The sequence below is a fragment of the Manis pentadactyla genome, chromosome 12 (genome assembly GCF_030020395.1).
Source record: "Manis pentadactyla isolate mManPen7 chromosome 12, mManPen7.hap1, whole genome shotgun sequence".
NCBI classification, from domain to species: Eukaryota; Metazoa; Chordata; class Mammalia; order Pholidota; family Manidae; genus Manis; species Manis pentadactyla.
In genome coordinates, this window is record NC_080030.1 from 91327256 (window position 1) to 91352315 (window position 25060).

At 40.1% G+C, this 25060-nt stretch overlaps 1 protein-coding gene across 4 annotated transcripts in view; it reads right to left on the bottom strand.

Annotated features, from left to right (window-relative positions):
- Positions 1–298: 298 nt before the first annotated feature.
- Positions 299–25060, bottom strand: part of RARS2 (arginyl-tRNA synthetase 2, mitochondrial) — a 107480-nt gene continuing 82718 nt past the window's right edge. For 3 of the 4 annotated variants that reach the window (XM_036912175.2, XM_057489410.1, XM_036912177.2), the window contains 12 exons: positions 11307–11465; positions 10225–10331; positions 8933–9025; positions 6376–6436; positions 5072–5148; positions 4468–4592; positions 3865–3932; positions 3671–3780; positions 3176–3271; positions 2195–2269; positions 797–860; positions 299–416 (listed from right to left, as the gene is read on the bottom strand). In XM_036912175.2, coding sequence (XP_036768070.1) covers positions 330–416; positions 797–860; positions 2195–2269; positions 3176–3271; positions 3671–3780; positions 3865–3932; positions 4468–4592; positions 5072–5148; positions 6376–6436; positions 8933–9025; positions 10225–10331; positions 11307–11465 — 1122 coding nt within the window. In that variant the 3' untranslated portion in view covers positions 299–329. The remainder of the gene's footprint in view (positions 417–796; positions 861–2194; positions 2270–3175; positions 3272–3670; positions 3781–3864; positions 3933–4467; positions 4593–5071; positions 5149–6375; positions 6437–8932; positions 9026–10224; positions 10332–11306; positions 11466–25060) is intronic. The other variant, XM_036912176.2, reaches the window with a different exon arrangement.

Here is a 25060-nt window from a genome sequence, read left to right on the forward strand (position 1 = left end):
ATCAATTTTATTTGATGAAAATGTTAGATAATATTACTTATAAGAATAATTTCTGGAAGAATGACACTGTTAAGAAAACTCAAGCTAGAGTTTAATTCTTTATCCCCAGTAGACCACAGTGAACTTTAAAAGATTTAACTTAGTTGTACAGAAGTCTATTTAGTACTTACTGATCATGAGGGGACTCAAATGACCTTTTTTAAGGATAAAGACTTAATAAAATCAACTTCTGATACAGACTAATAGTTCAAATTCTATTCTAAACAGTAAGGCATATGAGAACAGATAGTAGAATTCATTTGTATTTAAGAAGCCATTTTAATTAGAAATTACATCCTACAGACAGGTGTTATTCCAAGGAGTTTCATTCCATTGGCTAGGACAGAACGGACAGCTCTGAAAAGATGAAGTCTGGCCTACAAAATAAAGAATGATTAAACATTCAATTCAGCAACAGGCTAATTATAAATGAATAAACTGAATGTCTTATGTAATTCTAACTTCCTTCTAATTTAAAGTAGGAAAAGCATCTCAAAGGGTACTAGGGTTTGCTCTAGGCAAGGGATGGCAAATCCCTCGCATCCCTACGGGAAGACCGCTGGCCAAGGGCCGGGAGTGACAGTGTGACCCTAAGAGCATCCAGGTAGGGGACTCATCACGCACTGTGACTTAGGAAAATGGGTTTCATAGTCTAGTACGTTGGAAAGTATACAAATACTGATTGTCACAGCCCAATTCCTGAGACTGTAGTTCAAAAACAGGATGCCAGAGATCACACAGAAAATACTCAACATACCCCAGCCACTTCAGGAGGACTGTCTTTTATGTGCAGTGTTTTGTGTGCCACAGCTGCAAGATGACTGAGACGAGAAGAGAAATCATGATTAGGACCATCAGGAATTTCCTCTCGTAACATGTAAGCTTGATATCTAACCTCATCCCCTCAACATAAGGAAGTCAAAGCCTAGAGCCTAGAGCCATTAAAGGATGTGTCCAAACTTGGAAAGTCAAGACTGAAATTCACTGCCTTACTATAATGGGCAAAGTAAAACACAGGAAACTCACACTTCAGATTTTGGCTCTGGTTCTATTAGTATTAGGTGGTAAATTCTTAAGGTTATGTTTTCATTAGTTTTACAGGTATAGGGGATTCCTTTCTAATAATTAGTTTTTTCTCATTTAGGCATCCTTTAAGATAAAAAGTATACTATGGCCTGACTTCCCCTCTGTATGGTGAAGAGGTGAATAAAGATTCCTTACTAGTCCGCTCTGTACACATACACTGGCCAGTCTTTAAAGCATCTTTTCTGTTTAGGTATTAGAGCAGCAAGTAAAACAGTGTGCCAGAAAATGATGCTTATGATAATGGTTTCAAAAGACTTTCTGGTTTCTTGGTCTAAATGGAATTTAAAGGAAAAAAAAATTTACTTCAATCTGGGGAAGACAAGAAACAATAAAAAAAAACATTTCCAAAAAATCTCTGATTTCAGTAAATCTGGAGTAAAATCAAATGTTTCTTTTCTCACACAGCTGTAAAGGAATATATAGATGTTGCTATTATAAAAGAAACTGAATAGAAGTTAAGTCTAAACTAGCTACCTCGAAATCATCCCTGACTTGCCTCCTAATTCATTCTCTGCCCTCAAGCTGATACTTCTGTGCCTCTGTGTAGAGCCTCTTTATGGACCCCACTGCTTTGAAAATAAGTCAGAACACTGCAGTGCATGGCAGAAGGCCTGCACACACTTCATCTCTCATGCCTCCCGTGACCATGCTTGTAGCTCCTTTAATGTAATGTTCTTGCTCAACTCTGGGCTGTTTCTGCCCTCTCTGCCACCTTACTTCTGGTTAGTATCACTCCTTTCCTCTAAGAAGCCCTCTCTGACCTCTCAAGGCTGGGCTGCAGGCCCTGACACTGTCTCTTACGCCCACTCTGTCCTAACACCTGGGCACTGTCTGTCACCACTGGTGATAAAGCTGTTGGTTCCTGTTCAGTGGACTGTAGTGACCATACTTATCACTGATGAATGAATGATCATTAATTGCTAATTTTCAAAGCAAGAATTCCTGTAACTTAAAGCACATTTTTTAGGCCAAGGGATTGTTTATAGGAAAACTTCAGATGAAAAGTCCTTTGTTCTTAAATCAGGTCTTAAATGTCTTAACACCTGAAAATAGCAAGAGTATAAAGTACCTTAGAGTTAGAAGGTAGTTGACAATGTGCCTGGGTTGAAGATCCTGAGATGATCTATAAAGCACCTCATCGAACCTAAATAAGATGACAGGAGTGGTTGGCAGGGAAGACTGTGCCCATATTACAGTAAGATGTTAACACAAAGATCTTGGATGTAAGGTTGACTTGACATCATTAAGTGTGAGGTATATGAAAAAAGACCTTGTGTGCATTTGAAGGTCAAGGCACATTTTCTTTTCTTGCAAATTCTTTGATGGCAGTTGCTTTCTGTATCATTTAATATCCCTCAGAATTAGCCCAAAGATTCAACTCATGGCTATTAAACCAAATGTAAAAAGCCTTTAGCCACATTCGGGAACATAGTTTAGAAATTAGCAATCAGACTCTTATCTTCAAGATCAAGAAAACCAGGCTGGCTTATTTTTCCTCACAATTTAGTCAAAGGTGAAGCAACTGAGTCCTGATGCCAGGAAAGAACCACTGACCATTGAGTGGCACTTAGAGAAAGTGGCCTTGTAAACACCTTCATCCTCACCAGCAATGCTTGTGAGAGCTCAAACGTGTGGGCTCTTGCCCAGTGTGGGCCTATCAGGTAAATACTTATTTGAACCATCAAAAAGACTTACGGTCTTGGGGAAGTTACACAAAGGCAGGGACTTGCTTTCACTTATTACAGAAGGTGCAAGATGATCTTTTCCAAAACCTTTCAGGTTATGCTTTTCCCAGGCTTCACACTCTCATGCCATGACCTCGACAATGTTAGGCACCGGTGCTAATTCAGTGGTGATAGTATCTTTAAGACTCAAGGACTGACCTTGAGCATGCCCTCTGTCTGCCCTTTGAGGCCATACCTTCAGGAAAACTCTGTTTAGAGGCAGGAGGCAAGAGCTAACTACTAGCCTGTTCATTCCAGGGATCAGCAAACTGCCAAGAGTCATTTCACTGAGCAGAAGTCAAGCCGGTAACACCAGAAAACCATACCTGAGAAGATGCTGGAGAATCGAAATAGACTGTGGCTCTTGTAAGCAAGCAGGGTTGAAGTCATTCAGATAACCACACCCAAAAGTCTCTTCCAGACTGTTCTCAAAAGTTTAAAAACGACAAAGGATTAAACAGGTCATCCAAGGACACATAATGCAAATGGTGAACACCATCTCTTAATACAGTCTTGTTCTCCTCAATATGGCCCCAGACTTTGAAGCTAACATTGAAGCTAACCTGAGGCCTGTTTTTCCAAAATCTGTTTTTCATCTGAAAACAGAGTATATTCTTTGGCAGGGTTATTCTGAGTGAAGGTAGTGCACATAAAAGCATTTCTTACAGAGGCGCTCAAAATAAACATTTTTTTAAAAACCCACAAAAACCAAATACAGTAGGCAGTCCCTTGAACTCCAAGCGGTATCGCCTATGAGATGCTGGAGAAGGCCGGGGGCCGGAAGGACAGAGCGCCCGGCTTCCCCGGCAGCCTCCCCTCACCTGTGCAGGCGGGCGTGCGTGTACTGGAGGAAGACTCCGGTGTCCCCACGACTCTGGAGAGCTCGGTCCCAGCTGAACTGATAGTCAGATAAGAGTAAGCCCCTGAAGTCCTAAAATGAGAGAGTAAACACTCAGCACTGGGATTTGTTCTCGTATGGAACAAAAGGTTCTCCTGGGGAGCAGTCTTAGCAGACCTGAATAATGAGCGCTGCGAGGCCGACCCTCTCGGCAGTCTCCCGGGGGCTCTCCAGTTCTCTGGTGGCTGAAACAGAGGCAGCTCTTTACCCTGCGTGACAGCGCAGAACCGGAGACCGAAGGGGAGACAGACCTGCCGAAAATGTGGGCTGATGGTACCAAGAACAAACAGGCTCACAGCGGGCAATTTACTTTCCTCATTTGGGCTCATTCACCTTTGATAATGACAATTCCCTTGTCTACATTAAAAAGCAAGAAACATAAATGTATTTTTCTTACAAATACTCCTTGTAAGACATCAGATGCAGCTGTTATTTATTTTTCTATGGGTGAAGGCTAAACAAAGCCATATGGACTTGTGACTTGTTTCCAACTATGTAGTCCGGAAACGTCAGATAACCAACAATGGAATGTCCCTGAGAAGAGACCTAGAGTTGTATCAGTTCAGATCAAGGAAGCAAAGAACACCCCTGGGCAGCAAGTCTAAAACTTCAGGCACCACTAATGAATGCAAGCTTTTTTTTTGACAAGGTTAGTGAAAGTCCAGCAAAATGTATAAGAGTGGCATGTAAGTTAGGACTTCAACAAAAAAGTGGATTCACTTTTAGTAGAGGCCATGTTCTGTAGCATCCTTAATTGAATCTCATTTAAAACATCTTCCAGAAAAGTAACATCTCCTCTTCGAGTCTTCATTCCCTGCACCACTCCAAAGGGCACATGCCGGCACCTGAAATCAAGTGGGCAGCTGGTTAACGGAAAAACCAAAAAAGAGGTGGTGATCATATATAATAGACTTTGAGACAGTAGTTTGACCTTTTAGAGAGGGGTTTTAAAAAATTAATAAATTGAAATGTGTAATTTGTCACAGGTGTTAAACAGCTTAATTTTACAGAGATAACCAGCTTGTGATTAAACTACTAGTTGCCTTTATGAAAAAAGGAGATGGGGATAATTCTGAAAATGAAGCCATTGAGAGCAAATATCTAATAAAAACATGTTTATCAAATGTCTATAAGCTAGAAATTGATATAATCAGGACATAAATTCATGCAAGAAATAAACACCTTTTCCATACTAACATCTTGAAACAAAGAAATGAGGTCTGAATGAAATCTTTAACAACTTGATAAATTTTTGGACCTGGCAAACCTAGCAACTCTTCATTGATCCTGATCAGGAACTTAAGAACCACACTGATGGCATTACCTTTCTGCCCAGTCATATCCCATCATCTGCAGGATCTGGAACACTTGCTGAAAATGCCTCTTTTGCCCTTTATCTGTCTTGGGGAAAAAAATTATTTAAAATGAAAAGAACAGTGATAAATTAATCTATAAAAATAGATTGGACACAAATCAAAATACATTGAGTTTTTAGTATCATTGCCAATTCGTATATTTTAAATAAACACACAAGAACGTGAAATGAGAAGGAAGTCTAAGCTGTGCGCCCTACGAGAGGAGGAGGCCAGAGCTGCAGCCCATCACTGCATCGGGGGGAAACAGGGAATTTTATCTTTGAGTATTCTTTTTAATAAAATTCCTTTTCTCTTAAATGTTATAGCTTTTATCTCCAGCAAGGCCAAAGCTAAGCTGTATTAAGATATTTAATGGCAACTTCTTTTCTTTAGGAGAAAGGGAGGCTGCACATGGTAAGGAGGGGAAGGAAGACAACTGGACGACCACCACGCAGCCGAAGAACAAACTACTGATCCGGGCAACAGCTCGGCCAAGCCTCCGGGCGTTCATTCACTCTGCCGAGTGAAAAGGGCCAGGCTCAGAAGGTGACCGACTGGGATCTCATTGGCACAACATTCTCAGAGTGACAAAACTAAGAGATGAGGAACAGAGCAGTCATTGCCAGGGGCAGAGTGAGGGGAAGGTATGGTTATTAGGGGTGAGGGTGGGGGGCAGTGTGATGATTAAAGTGGTTGCAACTAGGGAGTTTCTTTTGTGAGGGAACAGTTCTCTGTTCTGAATGCGGTGATGGTTACATGAATCTAAGTGTGATAAATTTCATAAAAAATAAAACCACACACACACACACACACACACACACACACATATCCAGGCCCACATACAGTGCATGTAAAAATTGGTGAAATAACTAAGGTCTCTACCAATGTCAGTTTCCTGGTATTGACAAGTATTGTGGTATGTAAGGTATTATCTGGGGAAGGCTGGGTTAAGGGTATATGAAAACTGTTCTGTTTTGAAACTTCTTGTGTCTTAAAGTATTTAAAATAGAAAGCTTTTTTTAAATTGCCTTATAGTGACCTGTACATATTCGTTTCCCATAAACATTTTCCTGATTTGGGTATTTTTTTTACTATGAAACAGTATCTTTTCTTTTAATCATTGTGATTGCCATCTTAAATACACTTACCAGAATTTTCTCAACAGTTTGACAAATTATTTTTCCATAGTTTTTCAACATGGCATCCAATTTTTATCTTTGTAGTTTTCATGAGGTAGAGCTCATAACTTTTGTTTTTTATTGTGATGACTTACCACATAAATCATTGTATCAAAATTATACTTGTCCATTCGATCTATAGCAGCTGCAAGATCTCTGGGGAAAAAAAATCCTATAAATTATGAATTACTAAGCAGAGCTGAGTAATAATTTCTTTTACCTATGTAATAGTAATCAGGCTTTTCCAGTTAAGGACTCCTACTATCTGACAGCCTGAAGTATTCTACCCAAGCTTAGCGAGGCCCAGTACCACACTGCTGATGCAAAGTACTAACAGAAAGAGCTTTGGGAAAAATACTAATAATAAAAATGGTGTGAGAAGATTAAAAAAAGTAAATAAAAGCTCTGGGACAAGTAGTAATAACAACTCAAAATGGCTTTAAGCAAAGTGTCAGCAGGTAAATATTTTATGATTTGCTAATTAACACTCTACTGGAAGAGTCACCTAATTGTCACCTTTCTGCAATACTTAAAACACAGGAGACGCAGTTGCTCTTGCGGCTACTCTTACTAGTTCCACCAAAGACTTCCAGGGCCTTAGAACAATCACAGCAATACCTCAGAAGACAATAAAGTCCTTTGACAGAATTCCACATATCTCTTTTATCTCTGATTAAGTATAAACAACTCAGTTTGCAAGCAGCATAAAATAATTAAAAATAAACCATGAACTATGTAACATTTTAAGCCAAAATTATGAAAATATTGAAACTCAAAATTAAAGCTATTTTTGGTTAGTAATAGGACAGTGGGAGGATATACCAATCGCCAGAGCTTCTGTAACACTGCAGATCATTGAATGGCCTCCGCACCCACCTCCCGATCCTGGTCTAACCCGGAGCAAGCCTGCTCGATGGAGGCAAACGCCGGCTCTTGAGGAACAAAACAATCTCACCCTTTATATATAAAGCACACATACGCTTACAATACATGCATACAGTCTATCTGTGATACTAGAATTCCACGACGGTGGACCAGTAGGAAAAACATGGCTAAAAGCTCCTGGGCGGGGATACAGTAATAACACCAGAAGGTGATGAAACATCGGGATAGAAGATTATCCCCCAAATAAATTCACAAATACACACCCCCCGTATATTTTTTGGCTTGAGCCAAGGACAAAATGAGAGTCTTTGATCCAAGGAAAGAATAAATGATAAGAATATAAGAAAAAATTCTAGGCTGAGTTTGTGGAACCTGACCTTGAAAGCCAGAGACACGCCAGGCCATTTAGTTCAGGTCCCTCATTTCACGAAGCAGGGACCCACAGCCCATAGTTTCTAAACAGAACTCCAGTTCTCCAGCCTCCCCCTGCGCTCAGCAGCATTCCCCTGCACTGCTGTTATTACCACTCCTTTAATTCACACCCACACATGCGGATGTGTCCCATCAGGAACCCACTGCAAGGGTGGAACAACCAAAGCTGGAGCACGGAGAAAAACCAAATGTTTCAACAAATTTGAAAACTGTTGAAGAGTTGTCAAAAGAGAGTTACTCTCCCCAAGGAAAAAAAAGAGAAGGTACAGGCATTAATACACAGAAAACCCTCGACCTAGTAATGGCCCCAAAAAGATACATCAGCACATAGAGTGTTTATGATGTGATGCCTCTATTCTGAGCGGACACATTTCTTAAAACCATTGCTCAAGGGTTTCTTTATTTAATCTGTTGAACAATGATTACCTGGCACAAAAAATCTTCTGCTGTATATATATTTTTATCTAGAAAAAGAAATGTATGTCTTAGATATACAGGTTCTTCTTACTTCCTATTCCCACGAGTATGGAACTGATAAAGGCAAATGCCAAAAAGCAAGAAATTAGGAAAGGAATCTTCCAGGAGACAGCAAGAGAGCTGGATAGTTAAAGGTGTTTAGAACAAATGATGGTAATGTGACAACAATAATACAATATCATTACTTTATGCTACAAAAGTGGTTTGTGATCCATCGTCAAACTCTGACCTGGGAGGCACTGGAGCCCTCGGCTGGCAGTGCTCTGAGTATGGCTGTGTTTGCTGGTGTGGCTTTTCTACTATCCTGTTTTCTCCTTCCTATTAGCTTTGTCCCAGAAATACGTGTGCTTGACAAATGTAGTTTTTATTGATTAAAAAGACTGCTGCTTTCCACAGGGGTCAGTCACGGAGACAGATGAAAACAATATGAGCAATATGGCTTACTTCTCCCTTGGCCTACTTTATTTCTGTGCGTGTAGGAGGGTCTTCACACAGGACACTCCTGACGCACACAGCCATCTTCCAGTATACACTTCCTGCTAATGTGCATTTGTAAAATACTTATAGTTGATTATGAGATACCTCAGTTTTATAGTTTGTAAAACAATGTATGCAACTGTAGAAATCCTACAATGTTTAACTGATTGTGAGTAGTTTTTCAGTCACTTTTCTGATGATATTAACCCTTTCCAGAAACTGTTGGCAATAAATGTATTTTGAATGATGAGAACAAGGATTTAGAAGCTAGGATTTGTTAACAGCTTTGAGGATAGAATGATTGTCTTAGCACTGGTCCTACAACAAAGAATATGAAGTCACATATGTATCTTAATGGGGACTTTCACATAAGATACAAACCTGGTTGCATAAAGAGAAGTCCCATCACTTCGCCTTACAGTACAAATTGAGGGGTCACCGTTCCTAGAAAGATCCACTACAGCTGTTCCTTTTCTAGAAATGCAGAAAGGTAATTCTGAAGCAACATAATAAATCAAGACCTTTGAGAGTATAGTATCTACAACATTATCTTGGCAAATCAGAAATGTTTTCAATGTGTAAGTAGCAATAAACAGTGTAACCAAAAATAAAGAAAAATGAGGGGTTTTGACCCTGAATCTAGTAAGAATGGGTATGATGTAATTAATATTTGTAATTAAGATTCACCTTTTTAAAAATCTGTAGCCCTGGCTAAGGTACTTGCATAAAGTCTTTAACATAGCCAGGTGAAAAGTGAGATTTCAACTGCACTTTTAACCATGAAATATTGTATTCTTCTTCTAATTCAAGTTATTATAACATTCAATATTGGCTAATTTTTAACATGCCAGAAAATACCCTTGATTAATAAAACCATGGAATTTTGTTAGTCTTTCCTGCCTGATCAAAAATTGGAATCCAAATCAGGCCATCTGAGAGTTTTCCGTAAGGACATGACTAAGGATGTTCCGGACCACATCCTCCACGTCCTTCTCTGTGAGGGGGGTGAGCGAAATCGCTCCGGAACTGGGAGAAGTGGCCCTCCTAGGCACGGGCTGCTTTGCCGCCTCATCCATGGGCCTGGGCTCCCGCGGCTGGCACTGCTGGTTTGCCCGGCTGGCGGCTCAAAGCCGAGGAAGAGCCCGGCCTCAAGCACAGGAACCATCCCCGTGTCACACGGTAACTCCAGGGCCACCCTGATTTCATGGCATTTTTTCTTTCCCTGCTTCCTGATTTCCTCATTTTATTTATCAAAAAAGCCTGTTGTATTATGCCTGTTTTCAAAAGCTGTCTTAAGTCCTTTTTGATTAGGAAAGGATTTTTTAAAAAGACAAGGCTGAGTAAGAAGGCATGAGCGTATTCCCTTCTTTCAGTTCTCTGCCACGACCAGCCAGCCTGTGCGACCTTAGGCAGCCCACTGCGCTTTCTTAATTCCTAATCCCACGAGGAATTTGCCTCGCATGTAAAGAGTAGGTGACATTGTTTCTCCCAACCTTGCCAGGACTGAGTTATGGCAGCAAACGACAGCATGTGGGAAAGTACTCTGAACAGCAAAAAGCACTATTAAAAAATGCCAGGAGGCTGCACACCATGTTCTGTTTTCCTGAGAGAATACATCAGTACCAGTTCCAAAGATCAAATAACCTTACTAAAGAATAGTAACCTGACCGTACATTGTTTTCTGTAGGAGTCCTTTACTGTCCAGCAACTGTAAGACTTCTTGAGATTTTTCACGGTAAAATGATTCTCCTGAATATTCATCAAAGTGTACTCCTAGCCGCTGAAGGAGTTCAGAAACAAAAGAAAAAATAAGTTACATAAATGTCCTACTATTTTACCCTAAGACAAAATAGGATGCTTCTGCAGTCTGCCACACAGATGGGCAAATCATGGGATCAAGTCACCCCTGTGCTCAAGCCTTCCAATGGCTCCCAACACCAGCCAAGTCCTGGCAGTGGTACAATGCTACCAGTATGACAGCTGCTAGGCATAAAATTCAGTTTTTCAGTCACACTGCTCATACTTCAAATGCTCAGTAGCCACAAGGGGCTAGCTGCTATCACACTGACAGCATGAGTGCATTTCCACCACAGCAGGATGCCAGACTGGACAGCCGGGAAAATGTCCTACCTCACGCCCCACCCCACAACTGACTGCGACCTCCCGTCCTGCCTGTCTTGCTTCCTCACCCCAGCCACATGGTTCCTCTAATGGAACCCTCCTCATTGCATCCACAGGCAGCACCCCTCATTTACCCTCCCATGCTTCTTTCTTCACAGCATCATCATCTAACAGACTATATATGTTCTTGTTTAATTCATACTGTCTTTAATGTTTGAGTCACTGTCTCCATGCTAGAATGTAAAGTGCGAGAAGGACTTAAGTGTATTTTATTCTGTTATATTTCTCCTACCCCCTACAATGTTTATCAAACAAATTTATACCCATCACATACATGCCTAAGGAAGCAAAAGAAGAAAAAGTAATTAAGGAAAAGGAAAGAAATGTGAGGAGAGAAAAGCCAAGCCAGACTGAAAGGAGTATCTGAATGTCACCTGGGGTTCAGCCTGTGAAGTTCACAGGCTTTAGGATTATTTCTTAGTTCTAATTTTCAGCTCAAAGAACCATTACTGAGTCTTAATTTTCAACTCAATGACAAATATACTCTTAAGACAGGAGTTTAAGAAGGAACTTCACTACCCAGTAGCACCCAGGCAAGAGCTGCACATCACAGGACAGGAGAGCGGACGGGCACCTTGTAGATCCGGACGTACTCTTCGATGCTCAAGGCCCGGAACTTCTGCCACAGGGCAAGTGCTTGTGTGTCACCCAGTTCCAATCGCTGGAAGAAATCATGTGCTAATTCTGCTATACTTTTATCATCTGCTGCCTCTTTATTAACTTGCACATAAACCTAAAAGCACAACAGTACATTAAATGAAGCACAGTACTAGTCAATGTTAGCTTCAACAAAGAAAACAAAATTCAATCCTGATCATTCTCAGTTAAAAGCTATCCACTGCCCTCATTAGACTGTCGCCTGCTTTTTTTCCCCCATGGCCCCTTAGTGAACCCTATAGACCCCTTTGCAAAATGATTTTAAATGGATAAAGTAAAATACACAGGACTGCAAGGGAAATAATTACACTGAAATATAGTTATCTGAATGTTTTATCAATTTTGTGATGCAGTAATGGAGGAAAAGGCTAAGTTTCTAATAGAGGTAATGAAAAATAACATGTAATTTTTTTCTTGCCATCCAAGTTCACAGAAACTTAGGTTAAGGTTAAGAATGCCTGGTTTAGATCAAGTTTGCACTTATTTACAAAAGAAAATATCAAATTATTATTGCTGCAACTTCTCTGAGAAAAGGTGGAAGAAAGTAGGATGGTTCAATCTTGGAAAGAAAAGGTCACAGGATGATTTAGCAGTTGTCTTAAAGACTTTTCAAACTGTTTTCTAATTCCACAAAAGACCAGTAAAATAAGCGATCTAGAAAGAACTTTCAGATAGTTGCTTAGTTGTACTACACTTGGGCCCTGAGGAGGTGTGGGGCGGTCACTCAGGAGGGTTTCTGAACCACGTATCTGGGCCGGTTTAGTTCTGAACCCACCCAATGACAAGAGCAGAGATGGATGGCTTATTCAGGGCTGTTCCAGTTCCAGGGCTCTGTGCCCCAACGCAGGTATTGATCATTTTCCTGTCTCCAAAATGCAGGTTAATAAATCACATTGAAATATGAACATTATAGCTCAAGGAGTATTGAAGTGCTTTATGAAGTTTCACTTATACGCTGTAACTCACTTCTGGGGTGAGACATGAATGATCAATTTCCTATCTTCATATTGTTTCCAGAAAACTGTTAAAGTAGCAGGAAAGTAATAAAAATTGGCAAACTACCAAAAAAATATGAAGCCTCTAAACACAGTAATACCATCAAAATATGGCAGCAGCATTTGGGTTAGAAAAAGGTGTTTTATTGCTGGAATATATTGGGACAACCATAATGTGGCTTCTCCGTACTGGATACTCCCGACAAAAGGGAGAGGGCGTTAAACATCTACCTCGAGGTAGCAATGTCTCGGCTTTCATGGACAGCTTGTGTTAATTCCTGAAATGGAAGAACTGCATGAATAAATACTCCTAAATCAAGGTTAAAACTATCTAATATATTTTTCCACTTTAAAACATATCGTGTAGAAAAGAGTTAATATAGCAGGCTTAATTAAGACTGTTATCCTTAAAATGGCCACTTTGCAAAGGTAGCAGGTGATCGGCATCTGGGAACTTGGATTTTGGGAATGTTCCCACCAAACTGACTGGTAAGAGTGGCTCACTGTGCCTCAAGTGCAAACAAGATACTTTGTGTTAAACACCTGCTTTCCTTCGGGAGTTTGCAGTTTTTAGGACATGCTCAGCAGAGTGAACCTATGCATCAAACTCCGGTGGAAACCCTGGGCCCAGAGCACCCAATGAGCTTCCCTGGTAGACAACATACCCACACGTTTCCACGACTTGTCCAGGAGGAATTAGGGGCACCTTCTGTGATTCTACTCTGAAAGGACTCTGGGGAGCGTGGGCCTCGCTTCCCTCTGGCCTTGGCCCTACATGCCTTTCCTTTCTGCTGTTTTGCTTTGCAACCTTTTGCTGTCATGAATCAGCTGTGAGTTCATAACTACAAGCTTAGTCCTCTGAGTCGTCCTAGTGGGGATGAATATCATAAAAAATTAATTTCCACATGCTATGAATAAGTCAGAAAACAGAGAAAGAATATTTTGGTAAGGGGTAAGTAAACAGAGTTACTGTAAAATAGTAAAGTCAACCTGGGGATGAATATCATAAAAAATTAATTTCCACATGCTATGAATAAGTCAGAAAACAGAGAAAGAATATTTTGGTAAGGGGTAAGTAAACAGAGTTACTGTAAAATAGTAAAGTAAAGGTTTCCTGATTTTGAATGACCTACCCATTGACAGCTGCTTCATAGTCCAGACCACAGGAGTAAACACAAAAATACGTCTATGAATGGTTTGTGATTTCAGACCTCTCTCTCACACATACATACATGCACATAGTTTGTAAGGAAAAAATATACACACAATATCATTTTCAGAAGAGGAGAGGTTTTATTATGTTTATTTTCTATTGCAGTATCATTGGTATACAATCTTATATTGGTTTCAAGTATACAACACAGCGGTGCAACAGTTACACATATTACTAAATTCTCACCTCCCCACTAGTGCAGTTAATACTTGTCAACACAGGGAGATGTCACAGACTCATAGGCTATATTCTCTGTGTTGTACTAACATCCCCATGACCAACTTATATTATGACTAAGAATTTTTGAACCCCTTTATCTCCCTCTTCCCCTGCTCACCCATTCTGAACCCTCTTCCATGGCAACCACCAGCCACTTTTCAGTGTCTTTGCTATTTTGTTCATTTTGTTTTGTTTTGTTTTTAGATTCCACAAATTAAGTGAAACTATATGGTACTTGTCTTTCTCTGCCTGGCTTATTTCACTGAGCATAATACCCTTTAGGTCCATCCATGCTGTTGCAAATAATAGGGTTTCTTTTCTTTTTATGGCTGAATAATATTCCATTATGTATATATACCACCCTTCTTTATCCACTCATTACTGATGAACACTTAGGTTGCTTCCATACCTTGGCTACTATAAATAATACAGTGATAAACAGGGATGCATGCATCTTTTTGAATCAGGGATTTTTGTTTTCTTCATGTAAATTCCTATAAGTGGAATTACTAGGTCATATGGTATTTCTATTTTTAGTTTTTTGAGGAACCTCCATACTGCTTTCCACAGCAGGTGCACCAATTTGTATTCCTACTAACACTGTGGGAGGGATCCTTTTCCTCCTCAACCTCACTAACACTTGTTATTTCTTGTCTTTTGGATAGTGGCCATCCTGACTGGTGTGAAGTGATATGTCATTGTGGTTTTGATTTGCATTTCCCTGATGATTAGCGATGTGGAGCATCTTTTCATGTGCCTGTTGGCCATCTGAATTTCTTCAATGGAAAAATGTCTGGTCAGGTTATCTAACCTGTTCAGGTTGTTTGTTTTTTTGGTGTTAAGATAAATGAGTTCTTTATATATTTTGGATGTTAACTCCTTATCAGATGAGTCATTTACAAATATATTCTACCATATTGTAGGGTGCCTTTTTGTTCTGCTGATGGTGTCCTTTGCTGTATGGAAGCTTTTCAGTTTGATGTAGTCCCACTTGTTCATTTTTGATATTGTTTCCCTTGCCTGAGATGTGTCCAGGAAAAAAATTGCTCATGCTTATGTTCAAGAGAATTTTGCCTATGTTTTCTTCTGAGAGTTTTATGGTTTCAAGACTTACATTCAGGTCTTTGATCCATTTCGAGTTTACTTTTGTGTATGGAGTTCGACAGTAATCCAGTATCATTCTCTTGCATGAAGCTGTCCAGTTTTCCCAACATGAGTTATTGAAGAGGCTGTCTTTTCCCCATTGTGTATTCATGGTCCCTATATCATATATTAATTGACTATATATGTGCAGGGAAGCACCTTGAGGCTGAGCTGGTAGTGTAGGGGGATGGAGCATTTGGGGCTCCTTAGATACCCAACCTATTGGGCCAAAGGAGGGCTGGAGAAGTGTCATCCACATGCTCTTTCTGCTGCGGAGGGAGATCCGTCCAACCCTCACCCCTCTGGCATTCCTCCCACTGCTGGCAAATCTTTCTAACTGCTGCCTGTTTTGGGTCTCAGTGGGACCAGTGGAGCATGCCTGTCCCCTACTAGTGGCTGGAGTCTCCGCCTCCCCAAGTGCTCCAACTCCCCCTGGTGTCCAGCCCCACTAATCACCAGAACCCAGTGCAATGCAGGCTCTGTTCCCAGAGCAGGTCTCCAGGGCCGGGTGTGCAGAGTTCCCGAGTGGCGATTTCCCCCTGCTCTGTTCCTCTTCCTTCAGCCCACGGGCTTGGGTCCTGCTCTATCATGTCTCTGCCACTTCACCCTTCTCTGCGTGGTCCTCTCTTCACCAGGTACATGTGGCCTCTTCTCGAGCCTCGGGCTGTTTTCGAAGTTACTGTGTCTGGAGCTGCTTCCTTGGTGTGTACAGGCGAGGAGGTTTCTGCCTTGCCTTCCTAATCCACCCTTTTCTCCCTTCCACAACAGGAAAGGTTTTATGTTGTTTTTAATCTAGAACTCTAAATTCAAATAATGAACACATTTAAAAATTGAATATATTCAAACTACTGGTAACAATATTTTTAGAAAAAACTTCACTAGAATCTTTTGCCTTTATGATATAAAATAGAAATAATTAAAAAATAAAACAAAAAACCCCTAATACTTGAAGAATCTTGGCATTTCAGCAATTTGTAGTTATAAACCAAACATTACTGAAAATCAAATGACATTATCAAACAGAAGAGCCTTAATTATCATTTAACAATCTGTGTGTAAATGCACAATATAAAACTGTAATTAAAAAAAAAGTAATTATTAACATTCATCATTGTTTTAGAAAGAAATGCTTTTTCGTTCACTAAATAAACTTAATATTATGTGCTTCTGAAATTATAGGAAGTTTTTAATTTATAGTTACCATGAACATTTTACCCTTAGAAAAATACACATTTTGAGCATAGCTTTCTTTTCAGGCTAGTTCTAGATACAAAGAGAATAAAAAGGAAATTCTAAATTTGGATTTGATAAGAGAATATGGTTTAAGAAAGTGTTTCTGAGGATCAAAGCACAACTTTTTCATTTGATTACTAGAATGCAAAAGCCAGCTGTAGTTCCATTAGGGAATAAATGAAATGTCTGAGGCTTCCTTAAAAAAATATTAACCTTTTCATTATTTCTAGATGTTGCACTTCCAAAAAGCACATAACATTTCATTTCTCATTTAATTGATTAAGATAATTACAGTTAGCTCTTTAGGATGATCTACCCAAATGCTAAGAAATAAATGTGAAAAATAAAGTAGTAGTTAATGCCCTCTTACTTCCTTTTAATATCTTTAATTTGATTCTAGAATACTATTAACTGCATACACAGTTTAATTCGCTGCTGCAGGACTCTAACCGTACCCCTGGTTATTTCTGTGTTAAAACACACAGTCACTGCTAAGGGCGGGTAGCATAACCAGGACACTAGTGACCCTTTTATCTCTATATTTATTTGTCCACTATCTGAAAATGCAGTTAACTTTGATCTTGCATTTTAGAGAAGACATGTTAACAAATTCATGATTATAATTCAAAGTAAAAAGCTCATTGTTAGTTTAATGTTTCACGTCTTGATCAGAAATCTGTTAGTGAACTACTAATTGAGACAGAATGTTAAATGAAATATTAAGGTAATTCAAACAGATTATAATTTAACGTTATCAATCAACAATAAAGCTAACAAGTCAGAACATGCTAGGTAAAAAAAAAAATTCATTTGGGTGGGGCGGAAGATGGCGGCGTGAGTAGAGCAGCGGAAATCTCCTCCCAAAACAACATATATCTATGAAAATATAACAAAGACAACCCTTCCTAGAATAAAGACCAGAGGACACAGGACAATATCCAGACCACATCCACACCTGAGAGAACCCAGCGCCTCGCGAAGGGGGTGAGATACAAGCCCCGGCCCCGCGGGAGCCGAGCGCCCCTCCCCCCAGCTCCCGGTAGGAGAAGAGCAGGCAGAGCGGGAGGGAGACGGAGCCCAGGACTGCCGAACACCCAGCCCCAGCCATCCGGGCCAGAGTGCAGGGCCCTCGATACTGGGAAAACAGGGCAGCAAGAACAGTGAGCAGGCACTGGAGGCTGGGCGACAGAGGACATAAGAAAAGCGCGCGACCATTTTTTTTTTTTTGCTTTTTTGCTGCTTTGTTTTGGCAAGCGCTTTTTGGAAGTCTTAAAGGGACAGGGACCCCAATATTAGGGAAACAGGGCATTAAGACCGGTGAGCAGAGGCCTGAGGCTGGCACCGGAGAATAAAGAAAAACGAACGACCACCTTTTTTTTTTTTAATTAAAAAATTTTTTTTTTTTTTAATTAAAAAAAATTTTTTTTCTTGTTTTTTTTTGTGGTCATTGTTTTGTTTTGGCGGGTGCTTTTTGGAAGTCTTAAAGGGGCAGGGCGGGCCACTTAATCCAGAGGTAGGGAATCCGGGATCTCTGGGCACCCTAACCCCTGGGCTGCAGGGAGCAGGGAGGCCCCTTACGGAGATAAATAGCCTCCCAGCAGCTCCTGCTCCAACGCGACTCCACCATTTTGGAGTAGCTGCCCGAGCCAGGCCACGCCCACGGCAACAGCGGAGATTAACTCCATAGCAGCCGGGCAGGAAGCAGAAACCCTGTCTGCGCGCAGCTGCGCAGCACAAGCCACTAGAGGTCGCTGTTCTCCCAGGAGAGGAGGGCCACAAACCAACAAGAAAGGAAGTCCTTCCAGCCGTCACTCGTCCCAGTTCTGCAGACTATTCCTATCACCATGAAAAGGCAAAGCTACAGGCCGACAAAGATCACAGAGACAACACCAGAGAAGGAGACAGACCTAACCAGTCTTCCTGACAAAGAATTCAAAATAAGAATCATAAACATGCTGACAGAGATGCAGAGAAATACGCAAGAGAAATGGGATGAAGTCCGGAAGGAGATCACAGATGCCAGAAAGGAGATCTCAGAAATGAAACAAACTCTGGAAGGGTTTATAAGCAGAATGGATAGGATGCAAGAGGCCATTGATGGAATTGAAATCAGAGAACAGGAACGCATGGAAGCTGACATAGAGAGAGACAAAAGGATCTCCAGGAATGAAACAATATTAAGAGAACTGTGTGACCAATCTAAAAGGAGCAATATCCGTATTATAGGGGTCCCAGAAGAAGAAGAGAGAGGCAAAGAGATGGAAAGTATCTTAGAAGAAATAATTGCTGAAAACTTCCCCACACTGGGGGAGGAAGTAATCAAACAGACCACGGAAATACACAGAACCCCCAACAGAAAGGATCCAAGAAGGGCAACACCAAGACACATAATAATTAAAATGGCAAAGATCAAGGACAAGGAAAGAGTGTTAAAGGCAGCTAGAGAGAAAAAGGTCACCTATAAAGGGAAACCCATCAGGCTAACGTCAGATTTCTCAACAGAAACCCTACAGGCCAGAAGAGAATGGCATGATATATTTAATACAATGAAACAGAAGGGCCTTGAACCAAGGATACTGTATCCAGCACGACTATCATTCAAATATGACGGTGGGATTAAACAATTCCCAGACAAACAAAAGCTGAGGGAATTTGCTTTCCACAAACCACCTCTACAGAACATCTTACAGGGACTGCTCTAGATGGGAGCACTCCTAGAAAGAGCACAGCACAAAACACCCAACATATGAAGAATCGAGGAGGAGGAACAAGAAGGGAGAGAAGAAAATAATCTCCAGACAGTGTATATAACAGCTCAATAAGCGAGCTAAGTTAGGCAGTAAGATACTAAAGAGGCTAACCTTGAACCTTTGGTAACCACGAATTTAAAGCCTGCAATGGCAATAAGTACATATCTTTCAATAGTCACCCTAAATGTTAATGGGTTGAATGCACCAATCAAAAGACACAGAGTAACAGAATGGATAAAAAAGCAAGACCCATCTATATGCTGCTTACAAGAAACTCACCTCAAACCCAAAGACATGTACAGACTAAAAGTCAAGGGATGGAAAAACATATTTCAAGCAAACAACAGTGAGAAGAAAGCAGGGGTTGCAGTACTAATATCAGACAAAATAGACTTCAAAACAAAGAAAGTAACAAGAGATAAAGAAGGACACTACATAATGATAAAGGGCTCAGTCAAACAAGAGGATATAACCATACTAAATATATATGCACCCAACACAGGAGCACCAGCATATGTGAAACAAATACTAACAGAACTAAAGGGGGATATAGACTGCAATGCATTCATTCTAGGAGACTTCAACACACCACTCACCCCAAAGGATAGATCCACTGGGCAGAAAATAAGTAAGGACACGGAAGCACTGAACAACACAGTAGAGCAGATGGACCTAATAGACATCTATAGAACTCTACATCCAAAAGCAGCGGGATATACATTCTTCTCAAGTGCACATGGAACATTCTCCAGAATAGACCACATACTAGGCCACAAAAAGAGCCTCAGAAAATTCCAAAAGATTGAAATCCTACCAACCAACTTTTCAGACCACAAAGGCATAAAACTAGAAATAAACTGTACAAAGAAAGCAAAGAGGCTCACAAACACATGGAGGCTTAACAACACGCTCCTAAATAATCAATGGATCAATGACCAAATCAAAATGGAGATCCAGCAATATATGGAAACAAATGACAACAACAACACTAAGCCCCAACTTCTGTGGGACACAGCAAAAGCAGTCTTAAGAGGAAAGTATATAGCAATCCAAGCATATTTAAAAAAGGAAGAGCAATCCCAAATGAATGGTCTAATGTCACAATTATCAAAATTGGAAAAAGAAGAACAGATGAGGCCTAAGGTCAGCAGAAGGAGGGATATAATAAAGATCAGAGAAGAAATAAATAAAATTGAGAAGAATAAAACAATAGCAAAAATCAATGAAACCAAGAGCTGGTTCTTCGAGAAAATAAACAAAATAGATAAGCCTCTAGCCAGACTTATTAAGAAGAAAAGAGAGTCAACACAAATCAACAGTATCAGAAACGAGAAAGGAAAAATCACGACGGACCCCACGGAAATGCAAAGAATTATTGGAGAATACTATGAAAACCTATATGCTAACAAGCTGGGAAACCTAGGAGAAATGGACAACTTCCTAGAAAAATATAACCTTCCAAGATTGACCCAGGAAGAAACAGAAAATCTAAACAGACCAATTACCAGCAACGAAATTGAAGAGGTAATCAAAAAACTACCAAAAAACAAAACCCCCGGGCCAGATGGATTTACCTCGGAATTTTATCAGACATACAGGGAAGACATAATACCCATTCTCCTTAAAGTTTTCCAAAAAATAGAGGAGGAGGGGATACTCCCAAACTCATTCTATGAAGCTAACATCACCCTAATACCAAAACCAGGCAAAGACCCCACCAAAAAAGAAAACTACAGACCAATATCCCTGATGAACGTAGATGCAAAAATACTCAACAAAATATTAGCAAACCGAATTCAAAAATACATCAAAAGGATCATACACCATGACCAAGTGGGATTCATTCCAGGGATGCAAGGATGGTACAACATTCGAAAGTCCATCAACATCATCCACCACATCAACAAAAAGAAAGACAAAAACCACATGATCATCTCCATAGATGCTGAAAAAGCATTTGACAAAGTTCAACATCCATTCATGTTAAAAACTCTCAGCAAAATGGGAATAGAGGGCAAGTACCTCAACATAATAAAGGCCATCTATGATAAACCCACAGCCAACATTATATTGAACAGCGAGAAGCTGAAAGCATTTCCTCTGAGATCGGGAACTAGACAGGGATGCCCACTCTCTCCACTGTTATTTAACATAGTACTGGAGGTCCTAGCCACGGCAATCAGACAAAATAAAGAAATACAAGGAATCCAGATTGGTAAAGAAGAAGTTAAACTGTCACTATTTGCAGATGACATGATACTGTACATAAAAAACCCTAAAGACTCCACCCCAAAACTACTAGAACTGATATTGGAATACAGCAAAGTTGCAGGATACAAAATCAACACACAGAAATCTGTGGCTTTCCTATACACTAACAATGAACCAACAGAGAGAGAAATCAGGAAAACAACTCCATTCACAATTGCATCAAAAAAAATAAAATACCTAGGAATAAACCTAACCAAAGAAGTGAAAGACTTATACTCTGAAAACTACAAGTCACTCTTAAGAGAAATTAAAGGGGACACTAACAGATGGGAACTCATCCCATGCTCGTGGCTAGGAAGAATTAATATCGTTAAAATGGCCATCCTGCCCAAAGCAATATACAGATTTGATGCAATCCCTATGAAACTACCAGCAACATTCTTCAATGAACTGGAACAAATAATTCAAAAATTCATATGGAAACACCAAAGACCCCGAATAGCCAAAGCAATCCTGAGAAAGAAGAATAAAGTAGGGGGGATCTCACTCCCCAACTTCAAGCTCTACTATAAAGCCATAGTAATCAAGACAATTTGGTACTGGCACAAGAGCAGAGCCACAGACCAATGGAACAGACTAGAGAATCCAGACATTAACCCAGACATATATGGTCAATTAATATTTGATAAAGGAGCCATGGACATACAATGGCAAAATGACAGTCTCTTCAACAGGTGGTGCTGGCAAAACTGGACAGCTACATGTAGGAGAATGAAACTGGACCATTGTCTAACCCCATATACAAAAGTAAACTCAAAATGGATCAAAGACCTGAATGTAAGCCATGAAACCATTAAACTCCTGGAAGAAAACATAGGCGAAAACCTCTTAGACATAAACATGAGTGACCTCTTCTTGAACATATCTCCCCGGGCAAGGAAAACAACAGCAAAAATGAGTAAGTGGGACTATATTAAGCTGAAAAGCTTCTGTACAGCAAAAGACACCATCAATAGAACAAGAAGGATCCCTACAGTATGGGAGAATATATTTGAAAATGACACATCCGATAAAGGCTTGACGTCCAGAATATATAAGGAGCTCTCACGCCTCAACAAACAAAAAACAAATAACCCAATTAAAAAATGGGCAGAGGAACTGAACAGACAGTTCTCCAAAAAAGAAATACAGATGGCCAACAGACACATGAAAAGATGCTCCACATCGCTAATTATCAGAGAAATGCAAATTAAAACTACAATGAGGTATCACCTCACACCAGTAAGGATGGCTGCCATCCAAAAGACAAACAACAACAAATGTTGGCGAGGCTGTGGAGAAAGGGGAACCCTCCTACACTGCTGGTGGGAATGTAAGTTAGTTCAACCATTGTGGAAAGCAGTATGGAGGTACATCAAAATGCTCAAAACAGACTTACCATTTGACCCAGGAATTCCACTCCTAGGAATTTACCCTAAGAATGCAGCAATCAAGTTTGAGAAAGACAGATGCACCCCTATGTTTATCACAGCACTATTTACAAGAGCCAAGAATTGGAAGCAACCTAAATGTCCATCAATAGATGAATGGATAAAGAAGATGTGGTACATATACACAATGGAATACTACTCAGCTATAAGAAAAGGGCAAATCCAATCATTTGCAGCAACATGGATGGAGCTGGAGGGTATTATGCTCAGTGAAACAAGCCAAGCGGAGAAAGAGAAATACCAAATGATTTCACTTATCTGTGGAATATAAGAACAAAGGAAAAACTGAAGGAACAAAACAGCAGCAGAATCACAGAACTCAAGAATGGACTAACAGGTACCAAAGGGAAAGGGACTGGGGAGGATGGGTGGGTAGGGAGGGATAAGGGGGGGAGAAGTAGGGGGGTATTAAGATTAACATGCATGGGGGGGTAGGAGAAAAGGGAGGGCTGTACAACACAGAGAAGGCAAGTACTGATTCTACAACATTTTGCTATGCTGATGGACAGTGACTGTAAAGGGGTTTATAGGGGAGACCTGGTATAGGGGAGAGCCTAGTAAACATAATATTCGTCATGTAAGTGTAGATTAGTGATAGAAAAAAAAAAAAAAAAAAAAAAAAAAAGGGCAGTTCCTGTGTGGTAACGTCCAACGAGTTCTACACAAGGGTATAAAGGGCATATAAAAGTGTAGGCAAAGGGTCTGTTTGTGTTTATACAGAGGATCAAAGCCTAATTGGGCTACCCCGAAAATGAACTAAGATACGATATGAAAAAGAACTTCCAACATCTGCACCCTCTGGAAGACTCATGCCAGAAGATGATCATCAAAAAACCCCAACAAAGATCCACGCACTGCTACAGCTGTAGATGCACTCATCCCACCAGTTCCTGGACCTGCCATGGGAATGAGGAAGGAGATATCTAAGCTGGCCTGTGCATACAGTAAAACAACAAAATTGGACTGGATCTATACTGTTGGAACTCAACCAAGAATTTGGAGAAGTGCAAATTGTAGCGCTCCAAAGTCTTACAACTACAAACTATTTATTGTTAAAAGAACATATGGCATGTGAACAGTCCCCAGGAATGGGTTGTTTTAATTTGTCTGATTTCTCTCAGACTGTTCAAGTTCATTTGGACAATATCCACCATATCATAGATAAGTTTTCACAAATGCCTAAGGTGCCTAACTGGTTTTCTTGGTTTCACTGCAGATGGCTGGTAATTACAGATATGCTTTGGTTATGTAACTATACTCCTATTATGTTAATGTGTGTGTGCAATTTAAGTAGTAGCTTAAAACCTATACATGCTGAAGTTACTCTACAAGAAGATATATCAAAGAAATAATCAATCTTCCCATGTTTTCTTCCGCCTGCTACTTCTATAGCTTTTCTTCTTCCTTCCTAATTACAACCCTTAAATAGAATTCGTGCCTCATATCAAATTTACCGAGTATCATAATTCTTCCAAGTGGTAAAGATACCTCAAGACAAATGCTGGGCATAGAAGCCACAGGGCATAAATATGCAAAGAAGTAAAAAGCTAACTTTTTCAAACAACAAGGCTTCTCTCTCACTTACCAACTTCACATTTCCCTGTATGGCCCCGGAAGATGACTGGTTAGCCAGAGATGGGTAAGATTCCTCAAGGGAGGAACAACCTAAGACAGGCACAGTCGCAGGGGGGCCATCAGGTGAGAAATTGGGGATCAACAGAGGTGAGGCTTAGAACCTCACCCCCCCGTTCTGAGAGAAATCTTCTGCATACGTGGATGTTTTATTGCCCTGGTCTAGCTTGGATTAACACATAGTCTACAGGCACACACCTGATCATCTACATGTGCTCTCTTACAACACTAAACTATGTTTTCTACCTTTATCTTGTATCTACCTACCACTTCAGCATTTTATTAAAAATAATAATAATAAAGAGAGAAATGTGGTATCCACATATAAATCAAGTATAAAAACCAAATCAGTATTCATATTTGAACTGACTGTTTATAGTTCATAATGCATGAGCAAAACCGAAAGTTTCTGTGATGACTGCCCTTGTACTGTTCACTATGTAACTTATTCATTACGTAAGAATTTGTTCTACATGTGAAAACTTGTTTGTTATGCCTCAGAAGATTGGAGACTGACAAAAATTAGGCTTGGGGTGGAATAATGATTGTGCATTGAGCATTGACTCCCCTATACAGAATTTTATTGTCGTTAACAACCATTTGATCAATAAATATGAGAGATGCCCTCACAAAAACAAAAAAAAAACAAAAAAAAACAAAAAAAAAAAGGACAGACTTCCAATGGTAAAATAAATTAGTGACCGGGATGTAATGTAATGTATAGCATAAGGAATATAGTCAAGATATTGTAACAGCCTGGTAGGGTGATAGCTGGAACCTAGAAT